This window comes from Ixodes scapularis, unplaced genomic scaffold (assembly GCF_016920785.2).
Source record: "Ixodes scapularis isolate PalLabHiFi unplaced genomic scaffold, ASM1692078v2 PGA_scaffold2__306_contigs__length_199485367, whole genome shotgun sequence".
NCBI lineage: Eukaryota > Metazoa > Arthropoda > Arachnida > Ixodida > Ixodidae > Ixodes > Ixodes scapularis.
In genome coordinates, this window is record NW_024609857.1 from 145,204,139 (window position 1) to 145,224,073 (window position 19,935).

Here is a 19,935-nt window from a genome sequence, read left to right on the forward strand (position 1 = left end):
TTCAGCGGCCGAGCCCAGTTCATCCGCTGGCCTCGTCGCCAACGGTCCGGCGCAGCGGAAGGTCGTGCCTCCGCGCTCGGTAAGGCTTCCCGGGGGTCAGCGACACTGGCGCTCCTTTGGGAGCTTGCGTGAGCCGCGCATGAGTGTTTCTTTCGCCTCTGACGGGTGATGTTCGGGCGGCGCGGAATCCGAGAGAGTTCGTCCTGAACCGGTGTCGGTGCGGTGTCATGGATACGCTGGACGCTGCGAAGGCGACGGATCACTGAGGGCTTTCTGCTGAACCTCTACGGTGGGTACATTTATTCGACCCGTTGTTCGTCTGTCGTACGAGTTTGCTGCGATTTGCAACATAGTTTCCTTATCACTATGCGTGAGTGTTTCCTCACGCATAGTGATAAGAGTGTCGCGATCGTTCATTTGACCATCTGTGCCACAGTGGTTACTTGGGCTATAAATGAGTGAAATGGTGGATGGGAGAAATCGACATCTCCCTGCTTTATTGTGGCTTCAAACAACCAAATCAGCGCTGTTGGTACATTTCTCTCACTGTTGAATCTAAGCTGGCAGGAAGGCTATGGAGAAAAGAAAATGTGAACGTATTTTATCTTGTATTCTACGCTAAGGTTTAGTCAAAAACGTGCGATATTAAGAGTGACATTTTTATTCAGATACTTGTTTCTTCTTTTCTTTACGTCCTTATAAATCTAAAACCATTTATGGAAGAGTGCGAAACTTTAATTGAAATCAACTTTAATCGAGCACCTATACTAAACAGAGAAAATATTTTAGCTCATTCACTGGATAATGTCTCATGCCGGCTGCATATAGTACAGACACACTGCGCGTTCAAATATGGATATACGTTAGGAGTCATTTCGTTCGTCAGATTATCGGGATAACGCGTGTGCTGAACAGCTGCTTAAATAATTTATTTTAACCACTCTATTCACTTTTGCCCATTTCGTCGAGGAAAAATAGTTACTCAAAATGGTCATTATGAAACATCATATTCACTTTTTTTTCTTCCTTGCGACAAAGTTTCTCATTGACTTTGCTACTTCGTCTATTGAGCTGAGATGTGCAATTTCGCCGCACAAAAGGATAGATAGCGTTGTGACCTGTCTTTTCCGTTTAAGGACACGAAGTGACGTACGATAATACGTCAGGGCCCTGTGCTCTTCATGTTTCACAAAGAAGGCAAGACCCACGAATTTACCTTTTTGAGTTTACAAAAACCCGTATATTTTCACACAGCGCTAGATCTGCCCTGTAAGCGTATTTGCGATAAATTTCCCTGATTTAGCCAATTACTCCTGTAAAATTCTCATGAAGGGTACAATTCACTGTGTTGCAATAAGAGTAACGAAGTTGCGAATAATGAGGAATAATTCAATGCTGTAGGCATTCTTTTCTCTTCGGTGCTGCATACCGCGGGTGCACTTTGAAATATCTCGACGCACTTACGATGAACATCTGGAGGCGTTCGCCTCGACTGAACACGCCCTAGCTAGTTTCTCTCTTCGACAAAAATAATTAAATATTGTCCATTGTTTTTAATGTATTAGGTTCTTTTATGATTCAACGTATCATTGGTTTGCCTCTCTCCCCTCGCAAAATAGTTTTATTGAAATATGAAAATAAATGCAGTGTTCCTTGCACCGCAAGTCCGCGTAAGCTATCAGAACCCCAGCTTTATTTTTGTACAATGTTGCGGCATCACTAGCCATGACCGATACCATTTGACACCAGTCATCACTGATAACTAGTGTAAAGGAATAGGTGGTATTCTTCCATCTCAAGAAAGCAATATTTTAACATGTAGTATACTAACTTTTGCGTGTGGTTTCTTTACGTGATTGAAAAAGAGATTTGGGAATTTTGAGTGGCATCTCGCTCGATTGCTTTCGTCGAAAACAACCAGTAGACCTTGAAACGTTATTCAAAATATGCAACCGTTTCCTCTCGCACTAAGGACTCTTTTCGAAAACATGATAAACTGATAACCGAAAAACCCTATAACTGCAAATAAGAAACTCAGAAAACCGGCGTCGCTTATAACGAGATTTATTCGACTACGTGACACGATAATGCTCCCCGTCCGCTCACCGCCAGAATTAGCGGCACCAGTCACCCTGACTACAGCTGTGACGACAGTGGAGGGCCGGGGGTTTTACCGCGGGCGCCGCAACGACGACCTTGGCGCCCCACCCCTGACCCTTTGCACGACCCCGACAGGCTAGGCGTAGAGACAGCGCCGATGGGAGACAGAGTTCAACCCCCTCTTCTACATCCTTTATGCCTTTCATTGATGCAAAGCAAAAAACACACGCACAAAAAACAGATGAACCTCACACAATTGGAGACTACCCCCCTTCCCTATTTGAACGGATAACAACACAACCGTGGCGTTATTCACCCGTCCAAACGACGGGGCGGACCGAGCGAAGGGGTTGTGAAGAAAGGCATCAGGGTCTGGCTGTTGACCGTTGAAGTTTCTCTACGACCCTGCCACGCCGCCGTCGACGGGGGAGACCCCTCGGTAGTGGAGGCCAGCTGTTTTGTCTCGCGTTACAGTCAATCCGCCTATTGTGGACTCCTTGAGGTCGCTGCCGACTGCAGGCACAATAGTATATTTCACATTACGGTGGACCGCAGCGGTTGCTACATGCCATCGCAGCCAACTCGGCACCGTGAACGTTTCGCCTGACATCGCGCGTTGCTCCGGTCATTGGGCCAACCTCCAATGTCACGTGACAGTAGCTCGGCACGGGATTGGCTTTGGAGGCTTGTAGCGTTTTTTGCTGTGCATCGTAAGATGCCACGGAGTATACCGAATATCTGACTTTTGGTTTTCCTTTTGCGTGCCTCCGCGATCCGTCTGTTGAGTCGCTGCGTGCGAGGCGGAGTTCAATGGCCAACGGCAGCTGAGGCCCACGAGCCAGGAAGCGATTGCTCCTGACGGAATTCTCCCCGGAGAGTGGGGGACGAAGAATTCGGGGGAAGGGAACGAGAAGAGAGGGCGACGCGGGTCTTCATTTACATGCATTGTTTTTCGTACGAGCTGGCGGCTGTGTGCCGCCGAGCGAACCGAGTGCACAGCCCTGACCTTGCTTCTGGTACGGTACAACGAACGGGCGCCGGATGCCAGAATTGCCGTGGTTAGAATGCCGGCTCTTGCACATGATGCGCTTTTGGGCGTGCGTTCGCGTCGCTGGGATTGACGTCAGGGATAGCGGTGAGTGAGGAACTCTTTCAATTTCTGCCGTGGAGGTCATGGAAAAACGGGACCGCGGTGTCGATACTCGTACATCATACAAAATACGTACTGTTCGCTGCAGATATGATGGCAGAATTGTCTTCGGGCGCGTATGCTTCGAGCATATCTGCAGATAGTTTTTGTATGATAAACGCGACAGGACTGTCCTAGAGGGAGGAAACACGCCGAGGACGCTGTTTACAGGCTGTCTTGTATGACGTATCAGAACCGTGAGCGCGACTTTAAGCAGCAGTCAAACCGCTGGTATATCATACTGCCGCCACGATACACGAGCGAAACCGTTGTCACGACCACTGCTCTACCTCCTTTCAGGTGTTCTTAACAACTGAAAGGAAGTCACCGGCATGACCGCCGGAGACTTCCTCATCAAAAAATAAGGCTACGAGCAGGGCGGGAAAGATGCTTAAAAAATGTATTGAAATACGGCATACGATATGCTCCGACAATATATATATATATATATCTCAAAAAAGGTTGCCCTTAACAGCTGTGCCAGAAGCGACGGGATGAGGCGATGCCAAACGTTTCAGGACTGGTAGGTTTAGTCGGTCGATCCCGTTTTCTTTCTCTCCGAAGAGATCGATTGACTGAACAAGGGCCTACCAGGCCCGAAACGTTTTGCATCGCCTCATCCCGTCGCTTCTGACACAGCTGTTATGGGCAAACCTTTTTTTGATATTTGTTACTCGTGAGTGCCTTCTTTTTATCCAGGTTGCTACATATTTCTACTCTTATCCAGGTTTCTATATATATATATCGACTATATAATTGCAATTTTGGAAACGGGGAATGCTTAAAAATAATTGTCCATTTGACACTACATTTTTTTAAACATAAACTAGGAGGTAAGGGCGATTGAATATTCTGCAGGAACAAGCAGTACTTGCAGGGTAAAAAATCCTCGTATTACACTCCTGTATAAAAATGAAATATCCCAAAAGGGAAGATCTTACGCTAGGCTTTTTATCACTCAGTTTGACGGCATAGAGGCTACGGGAGGCAGCAAAACAAGTGGGTTCGTAGAGATCAAACTTGATCAAAGTTTGATCTCTACGATTTCCGATCAAGTTTGATCTCAATGATCAAACTTGATCGGAAAGTTTGATCATTGAGATCAAACTTTCCGGAGAAAGCCGAAGCAGTTTCTAAGGAAACATAGATGCAACCCTAAAGGAAAAAGCCAATAGTTCGACTCTGCTCGTGAGTACCTCCTTCCTATGTTATATGTTTTCCCCTATGTTTATTATTACCGAATTGTGGCATAAGCCGTGCTCATGATTTACGACTCCCATTGCTGCGGTGAATTTGGAAACTGAGTGTGTTAGAGAAAACCCTCTTTGCAAAATCCAGGGTTCAGAGCTCCTGCCAGTTACAATATCTGGATAAGTACCATACCACCCGGCACGTATTGATATAATCACTATTCTCCGACACGCATTGAAGACCAGAGGTTATCCGCAGCATTTTACTGGCAAACGAAGGATAACCAGTACTGTTCTATCTCAAAGGCAGACCAGCCTCTCGCTATTCATTGATTCAAAGTTGTAATTTGCTCGATATCTCAGAAAAGAGGGCGCAGAACTGTATTTGTTGGAATTGCGTTCAAAACACCGATTTCTTTGTACTTAAATGCAATTGAAAAAAGCATAATTCAAGTTAAATGAAGAATACTCGAAGTGCATTCTCCTCTGCGTATAACTATGTGGCCTTTTTCTCTTTGAATTTGTATATAGAACATAATTCCTCAATGTTTTAATGATTTTATCCTTTATTAGCAGTCATTGGTACACGTAATAATTGTTCGATGTGATGGCTCAACTACGCTAAAGCTGTTAGAAACGGGTTTATGCTCGCTTCGCCGCACCGCGTTACTAATTTCGTTTTCACACCCTTTTTACTTCATAAAATGAACGGGTGTATCATCCAGCATCACCATGCATTCGAATTTTAAAGGGCGCATTACGCGAAAAATAAGAATGCTGGAAGTGTGAAGCCATGAGTGAAAGTAATTAAACACCTATTTTACATTCTGAAATGTGTTAACAATGTCATGGTAACCCAGGAGCGGGGGTAAATGAGACTGACGACACAAAGCTTCAAAATGCTTTGTGTTGTCCGTCCGGTTTTTCACCCGCTCCTGGATTTCCATGTAAGTCTTGAAACAGCTCGAATTCGTGATTGCTTTAGTTAACAATGTAGCGTTTAGGCAACTGTTCAAAGTGCGTTTTATTTGGGTTCTGCGCTTTAGAGAGAAAAAAAGTGGTAGTTAACGTCCCAGTTACCAATTTTGAAAAGTAATATATTTTACCTTATTGTTCTGTAGCTGTACTGGTAGTCGTATTAGTAGCTTTATAACACATTATCGTTCCTAAAGTGTGAAAAAGTGATAAAAGAGATTTAAATGCAAACATTTATTTCTCCTTTAGTTTCGTGTGTACTGGGTGACAGGTTCAGAGTAAAGTGGAAGCTCCTCCCACCTCTTTCCACTTTAGTAGAGCGAACGCAGGAGAGGAGGTGACCTCCTCTACAGCGTTCGCTCTGCTAAATTAGAAATGGTGGGAGGAACTTTGCCTAAACTCTTAACCTGTCACTAACTATAGTATGTTCACATTAGGGCCGTCATTTGGACTATGGCCGAGTTCAAATGTATGTACATTTAAAGCAGTGAATTATTAATATCTTTACCACTACGCTTGTCAGGACCCCGCAAAGTAGTATTTTTTATAGATTGAGACTATCGAGAAATCCCTAAACCGTCAGCTGTAAGCCAATATATTCCTGCAGTAAGCTCATTAGCTGTGGAAGTGTAGAATGGTTTAGAATTCCGGAAATAAACACCTTGTTGAGAATATCCGGGCTCATTGTCACGTGAGTTCACGAAGGCTCGGTTGATATCACCGCTCAAGATGCGCAGGAAACCTTGGGCGTCTACCAGGAAAAGTCTTCGACTTCAAGGACTGCCCCACGGGCGCGAAAAGTCTTGAATGCTCTGGAAGAACCGGAAATCAGAAGCTTGCTTCTAATTGACCCCTCTACTCTTGCGGCAAAATGGGGAGGAGTTTGTGGCAATCGATCATCCTGCTATTATCTCTAGTTGCCACAGAACTTGAGCTATACATTTGTTCCTCAAATTTGTAGCTAATTGTATCTTTCTGTGCGCACGCTAGTTGAAAAGCGATCTGCGATGGTTCTCTTTTAAATTTGAGGAAACGAAAATATGCAGAATTCTGTGGAGGGTGCAGAAATCTGATACACAAAGCTCTTGAGGAAGAAAAAAAAGTATCTCTGCTAAAAGTTACTATCTGTTCACGTAAGGAGGGCAAAAAACACCAGTTAGGCCAAGGAAGAATCTGTGCACAATAAAATAACACGTCATGTACAGATATAAAAAAACAGTGCTATTGTGATTTCTTCCAGCTAATTGATGTGCTTTAGAAACTCAACCGTCCAAGTCGTCCGTTATATCCAGTGAGCGGATCTGTTCTCTGGAAACCAATCGCTTTTTATTTGCCCAGCAGATCAATTTAAAAACTAATAAGAGTATTGTACTAAGGGGCACCAGACTGCATGGGGGAAGTGAGACTGCAGATTTCGCACAAAATAAGGTAAAGTGGCTTGACATAAAGCAGCGGCACCTCAATTAATTTTGTTTCATTCGGTTGACATCACGTCAACCGATCGTTACGTATAAAAAGTAAACGTTGCGCACAAGTGTTGTTCCAATCACTTAGCAAAAACACACATAATAAATGTGAACACGTAATAAATGTGATAAGGGGTATTTATTTGTCAAGACGCTTGGCAGCAGCTGTGAATGGGCGCCGCCATAACCAACCTTCAGTTTTTGTTTCTTCTTCTTACATTTACTTCACTTCATCATAACCACAGCAGAGCAGGTTATTGCTATTTTAGGTTGTACTGCGTCCTTCTCCACAGCATTGGCCTCTGTGGAGGCTTGTCAACGCTTGTTTCAGTGACTCGGCATATGGGAAAGACAAGAGAAGGTCAGCAATGGCGGATCTAATTTTGCGCGTGTGTAAAGCGTCTATGCCAAACGCTCATTTTTTTTCTTAATTTTGTTACACAACGAGGCGTGTGTCTACGCGAGCGATGGCGGGATCGGTGGCCGAGTGGGCTAGCGCGCACCAGCTCGTAGCACGTAGAGCGAAAGCTCGCGATGCAGAACCCAGGCATCCTGGGTTCAAACCCCACCCCTGCCCGTTTCGATCTGGGTGAGCATCGTACCGGCGTGCGGTCGTGTATCACTCCTGCGTGGTGCACGTTAAAGACCCCAGGATAGCGGTTGTACTGCACTGGCTAAATTGCTCATCTACAGCGAGTGACTCGTTGAAACTTTGCTGACCAACTACACGCTGTATAAATATCCACACAACCTCTAATTAATATTACGCAAGCGATGTCTCTGTTTATTTAAAATACTTTGCACTCTCCCAATAACTTAAAAGATTATTGTCTATTGAACATCTGTTGCTTGATATAAACAGGAACTGTATAAATAATATAATAAAGTCGAAGGGCTTCGTCGGATTATGCTTCATCGTATACTTCATTGTATATAAACCATCGGTCAATACAATCCTATTCTCCGCTTAGCGAGAATCATTTCAGTAATTCTGCTAACGTTAACGTAAAAAAGTTTCTTATCTTTTTTTTTCTTTGACGTGTACATAGCTCACTTTTTAATGCAACAAGGTTCAGTGGTGGCGTGAAGGTGCACTCATCCTCTTTGGCTTTATTGTACATTTATAGTGACCACGTTCACGACGTCTTAGATTGAACTTCAAAATGAGCACGTAAATGTTGCGGCTCGACAGATTTTCCAACCATCGGTCCAATCTTTGCTCGCTGATTTAAAACTATCACTACTACACCGTGGTAGCTGTGAATAGTAGGAGGAAGCTTCTACAAAACGTCGGCCATTTGAGGCTCCAAATTTCTGAGACTTCGGAATGCGGATAACTTTCACAATTCAGCGCTTCGCGGCTTCGACGGCGTTTCTGTATCTACTTGCGTGGGGGTTTGTACAAACAAAAATGCCTCCTCGTCCAGGCATCTGCTACAGGTGTTCTAGGCGCATTATGTCTGGATGTGACTTATGTATGTCTCTATTTAAACGATACTTGGGAGATGTGACGGAATAGGTCATGCCACTTGAGGATCGGCTTTACCACTAAATAAAATTAAAGAAAAGACAGTTTGAGTAACTTCGATCCTTCAAGCGTGCGTCATTGGTTAATTCCCGAATATTTATATACGTGTTACGAAAAGAGACGAATATTTCGGCTTGCGCTCCATTTCAACCAACATCAACAGAAGAGCCCTTGCTTTAAAGCGCTAAAACAAACGCTTTTTTTTGTATTAGGTACAGCTGTACGAGGTTTTCTCGCCATATACAAAAACTGAAAATACTATTTTTTTTCTTCTTGTAAAACTAGAGTTGGGCTGGAAAGAAGAAGAACTTAAACACCAATTTTGATTGGTCTTTTTATACAACAACGTAAATGTCATATTCAGGTCTCCCGAGTCCTTGAGTTTGAGTAGCCTGGACGTCTATTCTGAGTGCTCTCCGGGCCGTTTGTTCGTTCTTTCAGATGAGACGCACTCCTCCCTTCGTCCTGGGCGTGCCCCTGACCTCCAGGGGAAGCAGTTCCTTGGCCCCCTCGGAGGGGATGGCGCACAAGCAGTCGACAGTCAGCTTCTGTCCCAACACGGCCGAGGCACGACCATTCCATGAGATCCCAGGACCCAAGCCCTTACCCATCATCGGCAACATTTGGAGGTACATGCCGATCATAGGTGGGTGCGTCATGCTTTGTTTGTTGTCTATTCTGCGAAAACTATACTGAAAGTAGCTCGTCTACCTGGCGTTTGACCAGTCGATAAGAAAGTAAAACAATAATTTACACTTGACGAAGTAGAGCGTGGTGCTCTCGATCCATCATCAACTTTTTTGTTCACCTTATATCGGGCTCAATTTTAATAAAGAGATTTTTCTTTTTTTTAATTCTATGGTACCTTATGGCAGCTTGCATTGCATTGTTTATGTTATATAATAAGGCTACAAAATAATTGCAGGTAAAAGTGCTAGGAGAGGGTTTATTACAGCTTTAAAAAAAATATCCTAGTATATTAACAGGAAATTACCGTGGGCGAAATATAACATGTGTGTGCGCACGTGGTCTTTTGTTGCAAATCATTTACAGAACTCATATATTTGGGTACACCTTAAGTATATTACAGATAGGGCAGCCTTCTGATAGACTCGTCAATGTAACCGATCGTTGCAACACTTGAGTGTCACTGACCGGCAGCAAAATGCAAGCATACGTGCTGCCAGTTCAGACTGCTGAACCTTACTCGGGTCGTTCCAGATGGCTCTTGTCGCGAGAAAGGGGAGTTTTAATTCACAGGCACCAAATATTTATCGTTACTATTATTGTCACTAACGGCTTAAAACGTGAAGGAAAAGGCTTGCTGTATTCACGCGTATTGCTCCGGACTTCGTTGTTATGTGCTCACATCGGCTAATGCCGTGACCTTATTGGCTGTGCGGTGATAATAAGATGACTGGGACTCGTCAGGCCCGGCGTTTCCTGAACTGTCAGCGTCTAGGCGGAGGGCAAGTCGTCTGCTTCTTGCGCAGAGGTTGCGGTGAGGTAAGAACGGCGCCGAGCTCTGATTCGCTTTGATTGATGTTGAGATTGAGTGGGTAGACCTCAATGCTAGATGCCTTGAGGGCTACCCCACTATCTTTTTCAATCAGCCAATAAGAGCTCGGCGTTCCGACATCATCTTAACCACCACGCAAAAAGCAGACGAACTTGCGCTCCGCACAGTCGGGTCGTTAAAAATCTGCACTTCTAATGTCTTCTACCTCGTTTCCTCTCGTAGGCGATCGTCCTGCCCATTTTAGGTCCCGGCAAAAAAAAAACGGGTACTTTGAGGGTTTGCCTATGGCTATGCGGTGTGGTATGGTGCCTAGAACGCGTCAAAGACTGGTGCGTCTAGCGTCCTATTCTGGTCATGCATTAAAAGTGGTCCCGAAGTGACAACAAATGACGTCACAAAAGCCGGCCTGTCATGCCGTCGGATGTCGCGATCCTGGCGGTTGGTCGTAGAAGCTCCGGCAAAAAGCACGAGCAAACGCGAGTGTCGCTGTCGTCGCTGCGTCCCAACTCCCGGCTGTCGAAGCTTCCGTGGACTGTCAAGCTGGAGGGCGACAAACTGCAGCACAGGCTTCAGCCAAATCCACCACCGGTGCTGTGACACCTCCAGGATCGCGGCCGGCGATAGCGTGACACTTCTATAACATTATCAGACAGAAATCGAGGGCCCACTTTCTTGGAGGCAGTGAACACACCAGACGGTGAAGCGTTCCAGGTACCGTAGTTGTGGTAACTGGCGTCGCTGTCCGCAATTTCTGTGGCGATTACGGGACAGAATCGACAGACAGTAACGGTGTGGAGACCGGGGGCAGCCAAGAGCTTTAATTGCAACACTCCGCAGTCTTGTTACACCTTAGTTGGCGACAAAGATACAGGCGTTACAGAGGATTGCGCCTCCTGATCTTCCGATAGATGACGCTGACAGTTTGCAAAAAATGGGGCACCTCGATGTCAGCGCCGATTTCAGAATAGAGTCACCCACTGAGTAACGTGGCGCGGCCGCGTTGGTCAGTGGGTGTAGCCACGTTGGAAGCGTCAGATCGACCACTGACTGACCAACCTTCGCTTCTGTCAACGGTCAACGCAGCAGGGCCCCATGGGCTCCTGTGCTTTGTAGTGTGTGGATGTTGTTCGTGGGTGGAAAGCCGCTTTTTAGAGTAATTTGCGGAACGTCGACACAAAATTGCTCCGACGAGAGCAACCGGAAGTTGTCCTTTGGCCGTTGTCCTCAAACTGGGCCATAGTTTTTTTTTTAATTCTAGAGGAACATCTATGTTGAAAAACAGCGCGACAGGGACGAGGACACAAACGAAGAAAGACAGACAAACGGAAAAGGTCCACTAGCTTCTGTTGAGACCAGCCTTGCACTCCTGTGCGGACGAAGACAAAGCGAACGTTAAGACGGTTGGCGTGAGATCCGAACCCTTTGCGCACGTTCGACCTGTGCTGCCTGTAATCGAAGAAGCGTTTCTCTTCGGCTTCGGTTCAAGTGCATTTGAAATGATGTTATCGTCGGAGTGGTGTCTATGGCGTCTACGGCCTCTGCACTCCACAGAAACGCCAGACAATGACCGATTCTTAACGGATGCGCGGTGTGTATAATCTACGTCTCCTGCATGTAAGACAATCCCCGCGTTCAATTCTGAGAAGAGCAACGACGACGACGAGAGGAGGTGGCTGACGTCAGGGCCATCTTCGGAATGCGGAACTACCCGACAAATGGCACGGCAGCTTCTGAGTCCTGCCTTTTATTATATAAGGACCTGTCCTCTGTCGTTTGAGCGCTCCATTTGCCATTACGCTACTACACTCTAAGAAAAAATCAAGGAAAAAGGTAGCAACGCCGCGTCTTCCTCCCTTCTACTGACGGGCCCCCAAGCGGACACGAGAAGAAGGGAGGAACGAGACGTTTTTCTCCTTTTCCAGGCAGGCGGGAGAAAGCTTTCGGCCTCCCAACTCATCTTCTTTCGGTTTGGTTTTCCGAGCACGTCGCGCACGTTGTTTAATAAATGTTGTTGAGTTGATTGAGATTCAACGGCAACGAAGGCCGCCTGTAATTCCGTCTTCTAGTCCAAACGTGCAGAACATTTTGGTTGCATTGACGTTTTTATCACTGATTTTATCAGACGAGCAAGTTCCGGAGCAGTGCCAGCAGCGCTACGTACACTGGGTAAGATGGCCGTCTCCGGATGGCGGGACCCATGCGGAACTGCAGTAGCGTAACGACGCGGAACTGTGTCGACGTTTTCGACGTTATGGAAATCGCAGGAACTACGTCCAAGACAGGCATGTTTCGCTGCCGGCTGCCTGGGTGCCTTCCGTGCTGAGTTCGGTTCTGTTTTCCGATGCCGAGTGCCAACCGGCAATCAACGTGGCTTTGTATTTCTGCGTGTCAGCAACATAGCAGCAACATCGTGATGGCAGTTTTGTGCGTTGTGACAGAGGACTGGAATTATCGCCGATGTGACCGTGTGTTCACGTATCAGTGGTATAACAACAAGATGAGATGACGTAAACTGTCGGGCATCGATGCCGCTGGTCGGGCCGTGATCGGAGGGGGCGGGGTGTCGCAGGTTGGCATTCCGCTTTACATTAAATAGTTTAAGACCACTTGACGCATTAGGTGCAATCGACCGACCTGCGGATAGCCATGTTGGAACGCTGGTCTGAACAGTAAGCTCCTACCGTACAGTGGCCAATGTGACTGTCGGTTGTCTCCTCCCCAAGAGCGACTGCGCTCTGGGGAAAGGACTGAACAGTACGAAACCATGTCGGAAAGTACGTGTATTTAGCTATTTACAGTGTGGAATTTTAGCAATAAAAAAAACTAGTATGCAAAATCGAAAAAAAAATGCTACCCTTTATTTTGCTGTTTAATATACTACGGTTCCTGGAGAAACTGACCTTCAAGTGGTGCGCTGGGATGAGCGCTAGAAGTTTTCGAGCTCGCCACGGCGTAGCTCCGTACACTTTAAGGGGCCCTGCAATCATATTTAAGCGTAAGCGTCTACCTTTTTTGCGGTTTCCACGTCTCTTGGGGTATGGGCAAGCCAGCGGGCACGGAGAGAGCAACTAAATATCAGTGCGTCATATTTTAACCGGACGACGCGGAAACCTCCTCCACCTATGAGGGCGACCCGCGTTGCGGAAAGCGCGCGATATGTGACGTCTTTGGTCCTAGGCTTACTACTGGTCAGAACCGCTAAAATCTTTTTTTTTTTTTTAGTCGAGATACAACATATACGTGTCGCGAACCGTTTCAATTATGTATAAAAGTAGTTTTTGTTCAATATTTTAGGTCAGAAAAGAAACAAATGCAGTTTATAAAGTACGGAAACAAGAAATGACCCGTCGACATACGCTCGGAACCGGTCGGATCCTCGAGCCGGTATACGAAAGCAGCACCGACGCGTACATCCGGGACCTTTCTACGCTCACTGTTTGTCGGCGGCTCATCCCACTAGCCCTTTCTATAGAAAGGGCTAGTGGGATGAGCCGCCGACAAACGGTGAGCGTAGAAAGGTCCCAGAAAAAACGGCGCATAGTATACACGTTTGTAAGTCCGGTCTCAGGGCGCCGCCATCTTCCTCAGTGGGGTGCGCTCTTGGCCGCGGCCATAATCCGATTACGACGCCGACTCGTCCAAGCGCACCCCAGCCAAGCAAGATGGCAGCGCCCTGAAGCCGGACTTACAAACGTGTATAGTATGCGCCGTTTTTTCTGGGACCTTTCTACGCTCACCGTTTGTCGGCGGCTCATCCCACTAGCCCTTTCTATAGAAAGGGCTAGTGGGATGAGCCGCCGACAAACAGTGAGCGTAGAAAGGTCCCGGATGTACGCGTCGGTGCTGCTTTCGTATACCGGCTCGAGGATCCGACCGGTTCCGAGCGTTCCGAAGGCTTTCGGCGCGGGCTTGGCTGGCGATATGGCCATTTGGCAGTATGGCAGCGCGAAGTGGCTCCCGTTCTGAACTGATCTTTACCCCGTGTTTGCTGTCGTTTGTGGCCAATGGAGTGTTATGCCGAATTAGTCTTTAATCGTGCAGCAAATGCAATGCGAGCCGCCCTGGCCGCCCGCTTCATACAGCCCATCCAACACATGCTTTAGTGGCGCCCTCTCGAGCCGTCGACACGGAGTGCGGCAGCCGTGAGCGCTCGATGAGCTCACTACCCCTCCTCTAGTTCACGGCCACTCAAACCAGAACCTACGACGTCATGAAGGAGGTTATTTTTTGCTTGTTTTTGTAGTTCTAATTTGCCTATAACTTTTAAAATAAAGTCAAATCTGAGGAAAGAAAAGTTTCATTAGGTTACTACGTTCAGTGCGCTCAGGATCGGTGCAAATTAAAAACCAGTCAAAAAGTTGTTGCAGGGCCCCTTTAACACCTGCCGCAAGTCGCGGCTTTGACTGCATTCAAGTTGATCGAAATGCGATTTCTCTGCCGTGAAGCATCACTTCCAGCCGAGTGAATATCCGCTCTACAGAGACTAATTCAAGACGGTAATTGCAGCCGTGCGCGAACAGCACAAATAGAAAAAACAAACACTACAATATAAATACTGGCTACGAAGGGCCGTGCGGGAAAACAAACTCGTGGCTTGGAAACACATTGCAGCGGCTCGATTTATTGGCTTTTCAATTAATTACGGCATGATCGAGCGTTTTCTTTTTAATAAGAGATTCATCCCCTGAGCTATTCAAAATACTCTGAGAGGTATGACATTGCTGGTAAAAAATCAACATGCTGGGAATATTTTTTATTGCTTACGCAGTTATCGAGAAATTCCGTACGTTCAAAACAACCAGTATAAAAGACGGAAACGCAGCGCTCGGGTGTAGTGTTCGGTTTAATGTGCCGTTGTATTGATGTTCTTATGTGCCGTGCATGTGTATGCGCTAAATGTATGTTCACCTGATGCTTGTAGTATGCGCATGTGTGCACATGTGTGTACAGTACAGGTTCCCGAAGATCGCGAAGCGCAATGGTGGCTTGCGGAAATATTTTTTGTAGAACAAGAATTGGGCGGTACCTAGCGCCACCTAGCTTAGCTACTTGCAATTACTCTGCTTTACCCTGCCATCTGATGTCAAACGATTTAATCTTCTTTCACGATACGCGATAAACAGCAGCTTTTAGTTTGTTCTTTTGAGAGCGGCTTTTGATTTCGCTGATTGGTTTGCCATTCGTCCGTGATGTGCGGTTTACGAAGGAATTGTTACTCGAGGAACAGCAAAGGTAAGACGTAAAGTGCGTAAAGTAACTGGGTACTGGTTGTCTCCGTTCAACATAGCAATGCTGACGACGAGACGACTGAGTAACTGCTTTCGAAACGCAAGTTTCTGTACCTGAGGGGGGAATCTAGCTTCGGAAATAAACACAGTTCGCGGAAAGCTCGTGTTACGCTTTTAGTTGCTGCTCCTCTCGTCCCGTACAAGAGACGTAGCGTCCTCGTTAAACCTTATTGAGCTCGATTTGCTCGATTCAGAGCCGCCATAATGAGATGCAGGCAACGGATGAACTATTTGGTCCCCTGCTTCAGGGACGAAGGTTTCTCCCTTTCTAAATGAACATAGGTTACAAAACCGTTCCTCCCCTTAGGTTAGTACACTGAGCTTTTTTTCTTTTTTTTTTTCGTCCTGATACTTCATCTACTTTCTCCACTTCGACCAACAAGACCTCGGCAATGGAGAGATGAACGTCAGCCTCAGCCCCTTGGCCTTGGGACGGGGGACACCAAACCCCACCTCGAACGTTTGCACCGCTTTTCGGTCACTTCGAAACGGCAGGGCGTATGCGCAACCATCGGTAGTCTCTGTGGGATGCTATGCTCAGAGACACCGAAGAAGAGGAGAAGACGAGAGCTCACAGGGACGTCAGAACGCCGAGCTGTGGTTCGAATGATTAGTGGGTATACCTAAAGCTAGCTGCCTTTGTCTCCACTATACTCGCCAACGCGTTGGAATGTGAGAACCGAACGCCGGACGTCGGCGTTCCCCCTTCCCCCTTCTAACCCGTTCGAAGAGTGCAGGGGAGACAAAGGCAGCTATCTTTAGGCCTACCCACTCATTATTCCAATCAGAGCTCGGAGTTCTGACGTTACCGCGCATGCTCTCGCATCCTCGACTCCCTTCGTTTCTGTGCCTATTCTTGGCGATATTCAAAAAAGACGGCAAAACATCACCGAAAAGTGTGTACCTGGTTGTTTTCTAGCTTCACCTTGCACGAAAACAATGGTGTCGTGCTTTGTACAGAAATAAATAAACTTGACAAGCAATGGAACAATTTGAACTCGTCGCGGCAAGACGAATGCACCGAGAAAGTAAGGGAGAGGAGGGAGCGAAAGCGCGCGGAGGCTTCAGAACGCCAAGCCCTGGTTGGAAGAATTAGTTGGTAGGCACTCGTCGAACGCTTCCAAACGTGAATCGCTGGCGTTCGAAGTTTGGTATTCGCATTCGAAGGCGTTCGATGAGTGCAGTGGAGGCAAAGGCTGCTAGTTTTAGGTCTACCCACTAATCATTCCTACCAGAGCTCGGCAATCTGACTTCCCCGAGCGCTCTCGTCTCCTCCTCTCCCTCGTTCTCTCTGCGCAAACGCTTACTTGTTTGTCAGCTTTCTTTTCCCTCTCTGCTGTCGCCTTCTTTCTCATTCTTTCTATTGGGGCCACCGATGTCAGCGCTTACTATTTGCCACGTTCTGCCGCCGTCTTTACCGACCTGCACTGGATGCGGCGCTAGCATTGAGACACCCTAGAGGAAAAGGCCCGTTACAAAGAAGGTGTTGAATGAAAACACTGAGAGGTGATTCGCGGCTGTTCTCCCTGACGTCTGCAGGAGACATGGACATCACCCGGATGCATCGGAACGCTCAAAAGCTCCTCAACCGTTACGGTCCACTGGTGCGCGAGGTCGTGGTGGGCGATCGGGTGGTGGTGCACGTCTTCGATCCTCGGGACATGGAGCAGGTGTTCCGCAACGAAGGCCGCTACCCGGCGAGACTGTCCCACCGCGCGCTTCTCAAGTACCGCAGCAACAGGCCCCAGCAGTACAGCGGAGGAGGCCTCTTTCCTTCGTGAGTGCAGTCTTTCTTCCCTCCAAAAATAACGGGTTTTGTTTTATGTAGAAAACCTGCCACTTTAAAAGGTGAAAGTACCTGTAAGACATGAAAAAATGTAGAATCGCAATCAGTGAGCCCAGTGCTTCCCCACCATACCTCGGCAAACCTCACTCATGAGGGCCCTCACTCACCCTCACTCACCCTCATCTTCACAGGTGAGGTGAGGGTGAGTGAGTTTCTGAACCAGGAAAATTCATGAGTGTGAGGGTGAGTGAGGGCCGTGAGGGCCGTGAGGGCGGTGAGGGCGGTGAGGGCGGTGAGGGCCGTGAGGGCCATGACGGCCATGACGGCCATGAGGGCGGTGAGGGCGGTAAAGGGTATGAGGGCCATGAGTGCGTGAGGGCAGTGACATGAGAGGCGTGAGGGCCGTGAGGGCGGTGAGTGCATGAGGTGTGTAAGGGCCATGAGTGCGTGAGGGCGGTGAGTGCGTGAGGCGCCCTTCAGATCGAGCATCTTTCTCAGCAATTTTGGTGTTAATGGCGGGTTGTTCTCTAGCTTTCCCTAGATCGACACGAATTGCTGAGATCGGGTCGGGCTCGAAATAAGCAAGCAACTCGGAGCAATTCGAATACGTTTGAAGCGGCTGCATACAATCAGGGACGCAAAATTTTCACGTGATACCTCGTGCCCGTGATGATGACACCGAAAGACTTGGTTCTGGTTTGAAATCGATCGTTTTCTTGGAAATAAACTGTTTCAGAAAGGTGCATTAGTATTCTTAACGATATTTAAATGGATAAAAACACGATTATAACGCGTAATTGTGTCTAAATAGTGCAAGAAAAATAAAATTTTATGATGACGATGGCAAATTGCAGCAATTGGTTGCTGCTTGTGATCGCGGGCGGCCAGTGTTGCTGGCGTTGCGACGTAAAGTTTCTGGGCCAAATTGCCCCATCTGAAGCTGGCCTGAGTGGCGTGAGGGCCATGAGTGCGTGAGGGCCATGAGTGCGTGAGGGCCATGAGTGCGTGAGGGGCGTGAGGGGTGTGAGTGGCGTGAGGGCGGTGAGTGGCGTGAGGGCGGTGAGTGGCGTGAGGGCGGTGAGTGGCGTGAGTGGCGTGAGGGCCGTGAGGGCCGTGAGGGCCGTGAGGGCCGTGAGGGCCGTGAGGGCCGTGAGGGCCGTGAGGGCGATGAGGGCGATGAGGGCGGTGAGGGCGGTGAGGGCCGTGAGGGCCGTGAGGGCGGTGAGGGCCGTGAGGGCGGTGAGGGCGGTGAGTGGCGTGAGGGCGGTGAGTAGCGTGAGGGCCATGAATGAGTGAGGGGCGTGAGGGCCGTGAGGGCGGTGAGTGCGTGAGGGCCGTGAGGTTCAATGAGGGTGAGTGAAGGGCTGAAGTTGAGTGTGACTGTGAGGGTGACTGTGAGTGAGGGGCTGAAGGTGAGTGTAGCTGTGAGGGTGAGGGTGAGTGAGGGGCTTAGGTGAGTGTGGCTGTGAGGGTGAGGGTGAGTGAGGGCGACCTAAAATGCCGACCTCTGTTCCCCACACTGTACAACCCTGCAACCCAACAGAATGTAAACTATAACCTCGCGACTCCTCAACACCCCTTCCCCGGCTTTTCGCGATGCCACAAGCTTTTTGGTTTTAGCGCATTAAATTGTGTTTGTTATGTAATACAGTCAAAATCAATCAGTTGCCCATCAGAAACATAAAAACAAAAACGGACGATTTATTTGTTCCTTTTTTCTCATAGATGCAACTTTAGAGCTGGCGGCGAAATACTTTTATGTTATTCTTTTTCAACTTTTTATTTATGGTTATACATCGCTTGTGGTTCTCCTTAGGGCCGCTGCCTTTGGGAGTACTATCGGAAACAATATGAGCGTGAACGCGCCTCCGCGTGTCGCCGCTACCTGAGGCGCCGCGCTGCGGCGCCGTTGTGAAGTTTTGCGCATGCGTGTAGAAATCCTGTCGCTGTTCTCGCTTTGACTGCTAACCCCCGTCTGTCGTCTGCTATGCGCGCGCTGGCGGCCGCTCGCGCTGTCGTCTGCTATGCGACTCGTGTATTTCCGTCACAACTCAGACAAACGACTTAACATAATTCACAAGTTTCCTGTGCGATAACGCAATGCCCGCATTTGATACGTGATAAGTAGCTGGCTTCTTTCATTGGGTCGAGATACAGCGACAGCAGACAAATGGAATGAAGCAAGATATCTGCAAGGCTTAGCGTTCAACTACGGTGAGCCCGGAAAACATTCAGTTGAGTGAAAAATGGCTAGAGTTCCTGACGACGAACGGATCAACATAGTTGAGCTGTCCCTCCGAGGCTACTCTCAGAGGGCTATATCCAGCATGGCTGGAAGACCGCTGAAAACGGTGAACTGGATAATACAAGCATATAGGGACGAGCTGTCCAGGGCAAACACAACTCGCGTAGAAAGCGCGTGTGTCCGCCGGAGCACGCAATGTTGTGCGGCAGACGACAACACGAGCGGACGCCAGCGCAAACACGAGTCGCATAGGAGACGACAGCGTGAGCGGCCGCCAGCGCACACAGGAGTCGCATAGCAGACGACAGCACGAGCGGACGCTAGCGCGAACACGAGTCGCATAGGGGACGACAGCGTGAGCGGCCGCCAGCGCGCACAGGAGTCGCATAGCAGACAACAGCACGAGCGGCCGCCAGCGCGCGCATAGCAGACGACAGACGGAGGTTGACAGTCAAAGCGAGAACAGCGACAGGATTTCTACACGCATGCGGAAAACTTCACAACGGCGCCGCAGGGCGGCGCCTCAGGTAGCGGCGACAAGCGGAGGCGCGTTCACGCTCATATTGTTTCCGATAGTACCACGTTCGCGGCGAGACGCTCTACCGCGAAGCGGGTTCGTAATCGCGTGGCATGCTACTCGTTCAGCGCA

At 48.1% G+C, this 19,935-nt stretch overlaps 1 protein-coding gene across 1 annotated transcript in view; it reads left to right on the top strand.

Annotated features, from left to right (window-relative positions):
• The window catches only part of LOC8036952 (cytochrome P450 302a1, mitochondrial), a 104,989-nt gene that overhangs the window by 18,818 nt on the left and 66,236 nt on the right, over positions 1-19,935 (top strand). Inside the window, exons 2-3 of the mRNA XM_029973376.4 lie at positions 8,890-9,094; positions 16,795-17,032. Coding sequence (XP_029829236.3) covers positions 8,890-9,094; positions 16,795-17,032 — 443 coding nt within the window. The remainder of the gene's footprint in view (positions 1-8,889; positions 9,095-16,794; positions 17,033-19,935) is intronic.